This window comes from Nicotiana tabacum, chromosome 20, assembly GCF_000715075.1.
Source record: "Nicotiana tabacum cultivar K326 chromosome 20, ASM71507v2, whole genome shotgun sequence".
Taxonomy (NCBI): domain Eukaryota; kingdom Viridiplantae; phylum Streptophyta; class Magnoliopsida; order Solanales; family Solanaceae; genus Nicotiana; species Nicotiana tabacum.
In genome coordinates, this window is record NC_134099.1 from 136666393 (window position 1) to 136679498 (window position 13106).

The window sequence follows — 13106 nt, forward strand, 5'->3', positions numbered from 1 at the left end:
TATACTTACAGTGCTATACTCAGCCGCCATCAATTCCAAGGAGTTTCTTCCGTTGATTCTTTTTCTTCTCAGGTATAAGCCCTAATATATGTATTTAACACCCAGACACTCTCACACGAGATATAAAAATATAGGTGGGCTTATCTCACCTATTAATCTTTTAAATAATATCTAAAGTTATTTATTTTTAATTCTCAATTTGTCATGTGTAATTAATCCGCTAGCCATTTAATTAATACATTACCTTATATATTATATATAATAATTTTTTTCCCTAGGTTAATATTTGACCCAATAGCTATAAATAAAAAAATTAATTTCTCTAGTCTCACAATTAATAAGTATATAAAAATAATTCAGGTTATTACATCGAGAAGCGAAGCGGAGCGCACAGTTCATCGCTTCTGCCATTAAAAGCGGCTCTGGTACGAAAAAGAGACCGCTTCTCTGTAAAAAGCGAGAAGCGGTGAAGCGAGAAGAAGCGAGAGACGCTTCTCTGTTTAAAATACCCAAAGCCCTATTTTATTAAAAACTTGGTATTCTAAATAGTCTGGACTTCTTCGAGACTTCAACAGCAGCGAGAAACTAGGGTTCTTCAACACAACAACAACGATTTCTTCCTCTCTTCTTCATTAACTTCAAACAACATCAGTGATTTCTCTTCTTCAAACTAGGGTTGTTCTTCTTCTTCTTCAACAGTACAACAGCAACTTTCAACAGGTATGTTCTGCACTTTTGATTTTCATTCTTCTTCTTCTTCTTTTTCTTTCTAAACGTCCAAAAAGCGTCGAAATGCTGGGGATTTTTTTTCAGAAAAATTCTGCCCAATTTTTCCAGTTTCTGCCCTAAATATTTGCCCAATTATTATATCTTTTATTTTTAGTTCTTATTGCCTTTCGTATGTGTTATGTAGTTGTTCTTTTAATGGCGCCAAAAGAAGATAGGAAAGACCCGGCTTGGGCTTACTCTTCAAGAGTTAGCGAGACCAACAAGATGGCCATTAGAAGTCTTTTTTGTGATAAGATTTCAAATGGAGGAATCTGCCATCAAAAAGCGCATCTAATCGGTGGTGATCCAAATGTCGCATCTTGTCCTAAAGTTCCGGGGCATGTGAAGGAAGAATTGAAAGCATACCTTCAAAAAAAGAAAGAGTTAAAGACTCAAATGATTCATGAACAAGAACTTTATAATCTTGATGATGATGATGATGATGATGAAATAGAAGAAGGTGACGATGCTTCGTCACTTCCACCAAAATCACAAAAGCGGGGAAGGATGCTTCCACCAATGTCTTCTAGTTGTGGATCTACTAGAAAGACCAAAGGTCCTATAAATTGTTACTTCCCACAAAAATCTGGAGATAAGGGAGGAAAAAGTGGTAATCCTCAAGTTGATGCCAAAGCGATTTTGAGGAATAGTGCAGTTACAATGTTTGCGCGGTGGATGTATGATGCAGGTCTTCCTTTTAATTGTGTTAATTATACTGACACTTTTGCTGCTTTTATTAAGGCCGTAGGCCAATATGGTCCAGGAATGAAGCCTCCAACTTATTATGAAGTTAGAGGGTCATATCTAAAAAAAGATGTGGCAGAGGTGAACAAAATCGTGGAGGAGCACAAAGTAGAATGGAACAAGTTTGGTTGTTCCATTATGATGGATAAGTGGACGGCGAGAAATGGAAAAATGATCATCAATATCTTGGTGAATTCTCCTAAGGGAAACATGTTTCTTGAGTCTGTTGATGCAAGCGACTCTTCAACTGATTCAACCAAAATGTACTCCTTGTTCAAGAGTACAATAGACTCTATTGGAGCAGAAAATGTTGTTCAAGTTGTCACGGACAACGCCAGTGAAAATGTTAAAGCTGGTGATTTGATGTCTGCTGGGTACCCGCATATCTATTGGACTTCGTGTGCAGCACATTCCATTAATTTGATATTCGGTGACATTTTCAAGGAAAGATCCTTCAGTACAGTCTTTAATCAGGCAATTAGAGTGCATTCCTATATTGTTCAAAGGCCTTTGTTATTGAACATGATGAAGAGATTCATTAAACAAAGAAGCTTGGTGAAACTTGCAAAGACAAGATTTGCTACTGCTTTCTTGACTTTGCATATGATGTATGAGCACAAAAGCGATTTGAAGAAGTTGTTTGTTTCAGATGAGTACACTAGCAGTGCCTATGTAAGGGAAGCTCGAGGGAGAGAATCTGTAGATATTATACTTTCTCCTTCATTCTGGAACAATGTGGTTCATGCATTGAAGATTGGTGTTCCTTTAGTTAAAGTGCTTCGTTTGGTGGATGGGGAGCAAAGGTCACCAATGGGCTACCAGTACGAAGCAATTGATAGGGCAAATGAGGCTATTCAAGCCTCTTTTAGTGATCAAAGAAAATTCAAAAGAGTCTTTGAGATCATAGATAAAAGGTGGGATAATAAGCTTCATAGCCCTTTGCATGCAGCTGGACTTGTTTTGAACCCGGAACTGTTTTATCACAATGAAGAGAGGATTCTAGGAGATGAACCTTTGTGGAATGGATACTATGAATGTATTCAGAAGTTGATACATGAAGAATCCGTGCAAGATAAAATAACAGAGCAATTTAGTATTTATAGGAAAGCTGAGCAACTTTTTGGAAAAAACATGGCGATTAGACAAAGAAAGACGAAGTCACCAGGTGAGCGAGTGCTTATATGTTGTTTTATAGTTAATAAGTTATTTCTTTATCAATATTATGTTTTGAAAATTTGTTCTACTTCTACAGTTGAATGGTGGAAGCAATATGGTCATTCCACTCCAGATTTACAAAAGTTTGCCATCAAGGTTCTAAGTCTAACATGTAGCTCATCCGGGTGTGAAAGGAATTGGAGCGTGTTCGAGCATGTAAGAACTAAGAAGAAAGATTTAGTATATTGGGATAATTAAATTATATCTCAATTGTCCTAATCTTACTAATTACTTATTATTTGCAGATTCATACCAAAAAGAGGAACAAACTAACCTTGAAGTGTCTCAATGATCTAGTCTTCATTAAGTACAATAGAACATTGAGGCGTCGTTACAACGCTGGCAATGTAATTGATCCAATTAGTTTGGACAACATCGATGAAGCTAATGAATGGCTAACTGGAGTCCCGGAAGATCATGCAGATGAAGAAGTATTTGAGGATACTTCTGATTTGACTTGGGGTGACGTTGCGGAGGCGCGTGGAATTGGGGAGAGAATTTATGGTTTGAGGGGGAGTACCTCAACTTCAAGTTCACAGAGGAAGGGAAAAGAGACAGCTACTTTGTCCCTAGTTGATTAAGAAGAAGAAGTTGAAGAAGATGACGAGCAATATAATAATGATAGTGGAATACAAGAATTTGATAATCTTGTAGAAGAATAGGATGCTCATTTTGTGCTTTAATTGATGCTACTCTTTAGTTTTTTAATTGAAGTATTGAACATTTGCTTACAATTACATGTGTTTTCTATGCAGTATTTATTTTAATTTTTTTTTAATTCCACTTCACTTAAAAAAAGTGAGCGCTTCGCGTCTCGCTTCTCGTGAAATGGGGGTTGTCGCTTTTCCTCGCTTCATGCTCTTCACAACACTGGAGATTCATTCTATTTGCACAGCTTTTTAAATGTTCAATCAAAAACATATAAGATGACTTTAATAATTTCTACCATGAGCTATCCTCCAATTCTCCTTCTTTCAGATACAGCTTACAAACATCACCAACCAATTTGAATCCATTGAGCATCTCAATATGACAACCTCAGAATCCATCTGAAGTTAACATCATCATGGAAAATCTATATCAGAAAGCTATGCTCCAAAAATATTGGTTTACCCTAGCATAAGGGTTTGATAAGTGAATCCCACGGCAAATTTGGAATCTGAGATATTCTTATTTTATACACCAAAATTCCACTTAAAATTAATTAGCATGCTGATTCTTCTGATCAATTGAACTACTAAACAAAGATAGCTTGAACTGCTATAAGAGCCACATGTACAATCTTTTTTTATAACCGTGATGTTCGGGCCAGTTTGCACGCACCTTCACTAATTCCACGGAGTATCTGCTACCTTCCGTTAGTAGAGGTACCGGGTAACTCTATTCACCAAGGTTTGGTCAAGATGGGAAGAAATCACCTAGTGTTTTTGCCTCTGTTGGGATTTGAACCTGAGACCTCATGGCTCTCAACCCACTTTATTGACTACTAAGCCACACCTTTAGGTGCTACATGTACAATCTTTTCTTAAATAGCTTCGAAGCAATATTAGAAAGAGGAGCTTGAAAGAGGACCAAATACATTTTCCCAAGGAATACGGGATGGTGTAGTAGAAAAATGTGAAAAGAGACTTGCAACTTGGAAGAGCCAATATTTTTCTCTGGAAGGTAGAGTGGTTTCAGTGAATTCTATTTTGGATGCACTTCCAACATATGTCATGTCTTTATTTTCTATTAAGGTAAGAAAATTACTTCAGCTTACCGAGGACATGACCTCGATAAGAAGGTGTGAAGGTCGAGAATTAAGGTTGTGGCTTGACATGCAGTCAAGAGTTTCTCCATGTCTTACGCACTACTCTTACTTTTTCCTATTCCTAGTTTCGTGTTATTACACGGCATCTCACTCTCACCTGTAGTATTGGCACCATTCTTGCATTTTTCGTATTCCTAGATCTTTGTTATTACACACTTTACTGTTTGCTTCCGTTGCCTATTACCTGTTGTTGCTATTATCTGTTTATTGCTTCTTTTTCACTGTTTTTGAGCCGAGGGTCTACCGAAAACAAGCTCTCTACTCTCCCCAGACCCCACTTGTGGGATCTCATTGGGTTTGTTGTTGTTATAGTTAAGGTAAGAAAAATAATAGATGCAGCAAGAAGGAATTTTATCTGGCGGGGTAATAGAGACAAGAGAGCCATTCACTTAGTTTTCATGTAGTTTACTGGGACTCACTCATTACCAGTAAAAGGCAAGGGGGTCTAGGTATCAGGAAATTAAAGGCACACAATCAGAGTCTGCTCATGAAGTGGTTGTGGAGGTATCATCTAGAGACTAATGCTTTATGGAGGAATCTCATATATGAGAAGTATGACCAGTTGGATCAGTGGGCACAAGACCTGCTCCTTATGGGGTGGGAGCTTGGAAAACTATCAGGAAGTTCTGGAATTCTATGTTGTGCAACACTAGCATAAAGGGTGGAAATGGAAGGAAGCCATTGTTTGGGAATGATAATTGGCTAGGACATGGTCCACTAAACGAACTGTTCCCTGAATTTTACTGCATTGCTACAGCGCCTGATCTTAGAATGGAAGCAGATTGGGGACAACATGGTTGGAACATCCTATAGAAGAGGTCTGAATGATTGGGAGCTTGGGAGAATTGCTGAGTTTTTTACTCCTTTGGAAGCTTTCCAAGGTTTAAAGATCATGAAGATTCTCTTATCTGGAACAGTGGCAAGAATGGGATTTATACTCTCAAATCAGCTTATCTTATGGTGTCAAACAATGACCATCACATAGATGGTTGGCCATGGAAGAGTACCTGGAAAGTTAAAGCTCCTTCTAAGGTGATTTGCTTCACATGGTTGGTAGCAAGAGAAGCATGCTTAACTCAAGAAAACCTGCCAAAAGGAGGGGATTCCAACTTTGCTCTAGATGTGTTTTATGTGGCAGAGAATTGGAAACAAACAGCCACTTATTCCTTCACTGCCCTATTACTAGTCAACTAAGGCAGTTGTTCCTTAACATTGTTGGGCTAAGATGGTCTATGCCAGCTACTACTGTAGAGTTACTAAAATCTTGGAACAACAATGGAGACTCAGTGAGACAAAAGACATGCTGGAGATTGATACCTGCAGGCATATGGTGGACAGTATGGAAGGAAAGAAACTAAAGAGTATTTGAAGACAAATACAACTCCATTCAGGATGTCAAGATGAACTGTATTCTTCTGTTTCATTTTTTGTGGAAAGAAAATTTTGTAGAGGATACAGAATCTTTGGTAGACATGTTAGGCATTTTGTAGTTAAGATAGATCAAGATTGATCTATTATTCCCTGTACATGTGGCTTTGCACTGCCTTAGTGCCTTTTTATTTATACAAATGTTGCCATCTCAAAAAAAGAGGACCAAATAAATTTGCAACATTTTTTTAGAAATGGTAAAGGTAATACATTTGAAATGGGATTTGAGCGAACCTCCACCCCCCCCCCCCAAAACCCCCATCCCCCGCCAACCCAAAAGATGATTTGTTCATGTCATTTTCCTTTTTTTCCCTTCTGTATTGGGAGTTCCACAAGAGGTTTTTTGATCGAGGATTCAGCTCTAAATGGTTGGCTTCAGAATAGAAGCTTGTCAAGCTTGATTAAATCCACAGTAGTGGACACTGCAAGAAGAGGCATGCACATGCATTGCATGAGCCATAATAAACAGTGTGTGTTCAGAACTCACAGCATTTGGCAGTGTTGGGAGGTAATCCTCAGCAGTCAAGTATTCAGCATCTTCCATTTCTCCGATATGCATTGCAACAGTTCCATCATTTGGCTTTTCTGACATGATCATTCTAGTTCGTTCCTTAGGAACAAAAGAGAAACCATTTCTAGGGAATAACGTCAAGTTAGCCAAAAAGATCAGTTAGGCTATATCTTGATCTAGATGGGGAGTGCAGTGCAGACAGACCTTGAAGTACTTCCTCTGTTTGCAGAATTGTCAAGGCTCTTTTTTTGCAAATATTCATGCTTCCCCCAACAAGTGACTTTGACAGTGCCATTCTGCAGATTTCATCTTTGAAATTTTCATTGTTTGAATTATTGGAAAGATGAAGCAGCAGCTGTTGAGCAGGATATACATTTTGTTTCCTTCTGGAGTACTCGTCAACCTTATTCTTTTTGCGATTAAGTTGAAACCTGAAACTCTCAGGCCCTTGATGTTAGCCATTGAATATCATCAACAAACTAAATTATCTTGCTCTAGGAACAATGGTTGAAAAGAACATAGTATAAGAAAGTAAGTTGATAAATAAGAAACTACAAGTTCAACTGAAATAAAGACCACGTATATTGACTTTTTAAAGCAAGGGAGGTCCTTCATAATTTAAGAAAAAGTATAGTACTCCCAACCCCCTTTGTTTTGACTTGCTTTATAATTTGCTCCATCATGATGCAATTACACCACAATTGCCATGTTAAATGTGCAAATGAAGTTGAAAATAGTAACAATTATACCCCAAAGGATAACAAGCAAGTTTTTTGTTATATTTGTTCACATTATGAATCATTTTTATTTCATAAGCTTCTGCTCATGTTTATGCGCTTATCAAGTTTTAGAATTCAAGATTACTTGGTACTATTATATTTTTCAGTAAATCTGCGGGGAAAATGGACAAGGGATTCTTCAATCTTTCCTTAATCCAGTCTCATACTTTTTTTTTATGAAAATTAATCCAGTCTCATACTTCTCCTCCAGCTGTAGCTCAAAAATGGGAACAATGCGAAAGCAACTGAGAACTTTTTCCTTTTACTACAGAAAACTTTGCTTGTTTTGGCATTTTTCTTTTTTGGTAATAAACTGTGAACTGTTACCATTAACAAACAAATAATACACCTAATGAGCATGAAGCATCTAAAGTTTATATCCACCTTCTAGGAAGGGTGACATGAACTAGTAGACCTCAACAAAGAAAAACTAATTACATAAGTGTTGAATAAAAGAACGACATCTTTGTTTGGCATCTTGTAAGCATAAGATCTCATATATCTCATCTTCTAAGGTTCCACAGAGAATCTACTGAAAATCAGTATTGAAATAGCGAGCATGCTCCCGTTATGATGCTATCCTTCAGTTTCTCCTACAAGCAGTCTGTTTCTATTGTTTTATCTGTGGCACCTTAAGTTGTTCTGACATGGCATTTTAGGTGCCGCACCTGTGTCGACACGACATTAGTATGGGTGTGGGTATGGGATTTGTATCGGATCTGGTCAAACAATTTTGGGTACTTTCACCCCAACGGACGCAAAAATTCGAGACAAGATACAATTTGATTCTAGAAATCAGAACTAAAACTAGGGTAAATTTGAAGAAAATAGCATACCTTACTGGAAAATCAATCCCTTCTTTATTTATCTATAAAGAAGAAATCCATACTTTACAAGCTATACGTAAGTTTTCTGCAAAATTTCTCATAATTTAGTGATAATTTTTATATTTTTATTTTTTTGAATTATTTTTAGCCGGATCTCCGCACCCGTATCTGTACTAGGATCCGTATCCCCGAATCTTAATATTTATGTCTCAAAGGATCCGACCTCTAGATATTCACCCGTGTCCGAGCAACTTAGGTGGCACTTCCAGACCACGAGTACTAAGTCAAGTTCTTTACAAGGATTGAAATACATTCAAGAAAGATTATTTTAATTGAGCTAATTACAAAAGGAAACACATGTATCTACAGTTTTCTGGCTGATAGACACAACCTAAAAGGCAAAAGCTCCCTTTTAGACATGATATAATTGTGGTGATTCAAAAGAATATCTGGTTTATTTGGGAAAAATTCGAGTAAGCAATGTACCTCGTTGTCACCATTTTAATCTTGGAGAACCTTTCAAGCATGATTTGGTCAGCCAGAGGTGGAGTTCCCACAAAAGCACTACTTGCATAGAATGGAAAACCCATGTTACTGGCACTGGCAGGAGAACCAGCTCCCGTCATTACAGGGGCCTTAGGAACAGAATTGGATCTCCGCTTTGCAGCAACTTGAGGCAGGTGTTGCTGCTGCATGGAACCATTAGCAATGGAAGTCATAAATGTTAAGACACCAGCAGAAGGAACAGATGTGGCTGCTGGCTTCTCCTTCATCAATTGCGTAAGTCCATTTACCACAGCTGCACCATACTGAGGTCCTACTGGACCACCAGAAATACCTCCAGATATAGATGATAAAGGAGATCCACGCAAACCTCCAGCAGAAGCACAAGGACTTTGCACTATTTTCCTCTTTTGAAGTGAGTATGCTTTCCAGGGATTGGTCTCAAGAGGTTGACCAAGACCATTCCAGGTTGTCTGTGGGAAACCAAATTGCGTTAACTGCTGGGGAAGTATTTGATGTAATCGCGCCTGGTGGAAATCCGTAAGGTTCATAGCTGATTCCCCCACCTGCCTCTCATTCTTAGTCCATCGAGGCTCTAATTGGTCCATTCTCTCTATTTCAGCTGGCTGTTTCTTTACATTATATCTAATTCCTTGCTGTCCTGGCGCAAATGGCATTGTCCTAGCTTCTTGGTTCAAGCCGCCTTGGAAAGTCTGTTGACAGTAGTTTTGCATGGTGTTAGCATAAGGAATAGCCCTGGAAACTGACTGCGGCAGTAATAAAGCATTCTTCCAATGATAATCTGGAGCGTGAAGGCCATCTACCTGTGTGCCTACATATTGCTGATAATTAACATCAGCAACCAATTGCCTAACTCTTCTCTTATTTGAGTTGGGCAGGGAAGATTCTTGTCCATCCTGAGTCTCTCTCTTGCCATGTATAGAAGCACGGGAAGTCATAGCATTTGTGTATGACAGCATCCTATCTGGTGCAGCAGGAGAAGATACTGATGCATTCAGAACAATATCTGGCTTATGATCCTGCATAATTCTAGGACTCTGAACTCCCATTTGATATTTTGACAGGTGAGATACCAAAGGTGACGCTGGAACAGAGGCCTTGGACACAAAACTGTCACGTTTCAATGTCAACAAATCTGTTGGTACATTATCCTGTGCATTCAGATTGTCATGAAGAGGCTGCTGCACAAGAGGTCCTACATCTCCTGACTTTGAGTTTTCCGTCACTCTATCTATACAAACATTTTTTCCCATGGATCCTACTATTAGATGTGACAGTAACTTCTGGAGTCTCCCTTAGTCTTTTCCTGAATATATTGCCTAGACCCAAACTTAACTGCAAATATGATACAGCACCAGCTTAAATAAAAGAATGAATTTTCCCAGAGGAAGATGGAAAATAAAACTACTAACTCATCACCTTAGAGGAAACTGGGTTGTTCCAAAGCCTGTCTAACTTCGGGGTGGGGTCTAGGCAAAGTTGTGGTTCCACAGCTCTTAATATCCGTGATTCAACTTCGTACATTGAAAATAAAAGAATGCTAAGAACACAAAACATTTGGTTGCTACTAAGAGGGATTTATCTTACTAACCATTAGATCACCATATGTCCAAGCATGGTCTGAAATCAGCGGAATATCCTTCACCACATTTTCAAGCGACAATTTGAGGCATAATCTACTAATAAAAGGAGAACCAGTAGCAGAACGCACACTTTGTTCAGCTTTAGAGAAGCACTTCCGATAATCCCGCACCTGCAGTAGTAGTCAAATCCCTTAATAAGAAATAAAAGGCAACCTGAAAGCTACATTGTCATCACGAATAGGTGAAGAAATGGTAACATTCATTCTATGAGAAACGCCGACTGACTGAACCATCCAGCAGAAAAGCAATTATGCAAGCTCTGGAATGATAATTTAATGTGTTATGCTCTTATGAGTAAGCTGGTTAATACCATCTATGTTGCGCGGACTCTCCAAAATGTAGCCGCACCCGTGTCGGATCCTTCAAAAATGCACTACTTTTGGAGGATCCGACACGTATCCTGCCACATTTTCGGAGAGTCCGAGCAACATAGAATAGCATCTGATAATATAAGAAAAAACAACTGGAGCTCTCTACTTGCCTGATGATGAATGCAATTTGAAGGGAGTAGAACCCACAATACTCTAATGTTGTAGAACTTATAATTGAAGAAACACGTCTATAATAAACCTCACCTCACATACTAGGGTCCCATCGACATATTTGCATGGTATATCCTCCAAAATATCACCAGGCAGTCGGCCAGACTCAATTGCCTCCAAGTGCACAATGTACAAAGAAAAAGTTTAGAGAAAAAAGGAAAAACAATATAAGTCTTTGCCCTTAAAAACTACATAGACATAGATATAATATTAACTTGCAAATGAGCATTAGATTTCTATCTCAGGTTTCATAAACTGTCATAAAGACACAATACTCTAAAATGAGAGCTCAAAAGTTAAAAGCATTAGCTGAAGGATAAAAAAGAATTTCGCAAGCTCCACCGCTCAAGTTAGGAAATACAGTGTAGATCAACAGATGATCCACACACTCAGAAATAAGAGACAGACAGACAGAAAAGGAAAGAATACAAAAACCAAAAAGGACAGTACACTTACTGAGAAGAGAGTTTCAGATGCACTATCATATGGATGTACTAAGAATTTTGGAACAATTTCAGAAGTTTGATGCCCAGATTCATTCTGCAATTATAAAAGGAAAAGAACTTTCTTCAGTCCTAATACCTCAGAATCGTTAGATTGGACCAGATGAATAACAGACCTCTGAGGGTCTCCGAATAGAATATCCATCCAAGAAAAGGCTTAATGTGAAGGAAACTTCTTTGTCTGCAGAATGTAAGGTAAAATAGTCAATGCTAACTCTTGAAATAAAGAAACAGAAGATGTAAAAATTAACTTAGAGAAAGAACCAGGAAACCGATATATGAAGTCCTTCACAAAACTCTAACTTACCAGAGAGGTTAGCAACATTGTCACTCCCATGATCACTTGCACCCTATGACGAAACAAGAGGATTTTATCAGTGAAAAAACAAATTTGAAGAGTAAACTAATCAAAACAAAGCCAATTTTTCAAAAATTTTAAGCCCGGCACCTAAAGCAATTTTTGAACTACCTTGTCACTACAATAAATATTTTCCTTATGTGAAGGAATCAAAAGTTTATATGTATATATATGAAAAAAAATTAAGTTTGCCCTATTTAACAGTATGATTTTCCAAGGAAGGGGATTCAATTAAACCCTTTATTGGCTATGGCTCTACCACTGGGTTGAATCCACACCCAAAAATATTACTAATAAATAAATCATACGACCAACAATCTCCAAGTGAAGATATTCAAAATCCCACCTTTCAGACTCTGTACTTCATAAAGTAGTTGTTCTACCCAAAATGCAAGTTACTGCATTCAGTCAGACTTACTGAGCAACAAAGACCAGAGCTGACCATGAAATGGATACAAGTGTCCGAGGAAGAAAAACATTAAGACTACTTTAATGATAGTGGTGTACCGGGTAACTCTGTACACCAAAGCTTAAGCAGATAGGAAGAAATCAACTAGTGTTCATACTTTATCCGATTAATAAACGCAATTAATTAAAGTTATATATACAACTCCCAATTAATTGACCTTATCAAAAAAATTAACTGCACTAGTCTCTTAACAGCATATGTAGTAATAGCCTTCAAGGTTCAATATTCCCACAAACAGAAGGAAAAAAAACACAGAACAAAACAAACGTAACTACTAAATCAGAATCGTCTTAAAGGCTCGAATATGAACAATGTTAGACATCCAAACCGTGATCTTTGCAGCAGATGAGGAATTGAATTCCGTTTGTGGGACAAGCGAATATGTCCTTCCTTTGGTATCGGTAACTTCGACGGCGACCGCATTGTCTTTGCCGGCGGTGGTGGTAGAGGTTTCCGACTCCGAGCGGATTGGTTTGGGTCGAAACCTCGTACCGGTTTTGGAAACCTTAAAGGAAATCCCCATTGCCGGAAATTCTACAACGGCGTTAATCGGAAGTCGGAGAATGTAAGAAAAAAGACATTAAAGCAATGAGACACAAGAATGGATGTTACAGTTACAGTTACAGTTACAGTTACAGTTGCAGTTCTCATATATATGTAGCAATGCAAAAACCTTTGAGCTCCTAGTTTAGCTTATGAGTTGCTTTTTTTTTTTCTAAGTTACACATTTGACCTCTTGATCAAAAATATTTACACCTCTTAGCCGATATTCATATATTGCGCACTAATTATGTCTAAGTTATAACATGTATACATACGACAAATATTTTTGGACGGACCACTATTTAAGTTAAGGAATTTTTATCTTCATATACACTATATGAAATTATATTACCTTCCCTACTCAAATTTTACTATAATTACATTTTATATATTTAATTACCATTTATGTACATTTTAAAGGAATAATTAGTGTCCTAAAAT

General features: G+C 37.8%; 1 protein-coding gene and 1 pseudogene across 1 annotated transcript; one reads left to right on the top strand and one right to left on the bottom strand.

Moving 5' to 3' along the window:
* The first annotated feature begins 352 nt into the window (after positions 1–352).
* LOC107762290 (uncharacterized) lies at positions 353–3464 on the top strand. Its single transcript, XM_016580635.2, has 4 exons — positions 353–720; positions 914–2677; positions 2765–2883; positions 2973–3464. The coding sequence occupies exons 2-4, from the start codon at positions 925–927 to the stop codon at positions 3306–3308; spliced, it is 2208 nt and encodes a 735-aa protein (XP_016436121.2). The 5' UTR covers positions 353–720; positions 914–924; the 3' UTR covers positions 3309–3464.
* A 2727-nt stretch (positions 3465–6191) lies between these two features.
* Positions 6192–12775, bottom strand: LOC107762288 (protein PHYTOCHROME-DEPENDENT LATE-FLOWERING-like; annotated as a pseudogene).
* Between the last annotated feature and the right edge of the window lie 331 nt (positions 12776–13106).

Coding starts and splice junctions, on each gene's coding strand:
- LOC107762290 (XM_016580635.2), top strand. CDS start 925: ATGGCGCCAAAAGAAGATAGGAAAGACCCGGCTTGGGCTTACTCTTCA. Junction 2,678..2,764: donor AAGAAAGACGAAGTCACCAG/GTGAGCGAGTGC, acceptor CTACTTCTACAG/TTGAATGGTGGAAGCAATAT. Junction 2,884..2,972: donor ATTGGAGCGTGTTCGAGCAT/GTAAGAACTAAG, acceptor TATTATTTGCAG/ATTCATACCAAAAAGAGGAA.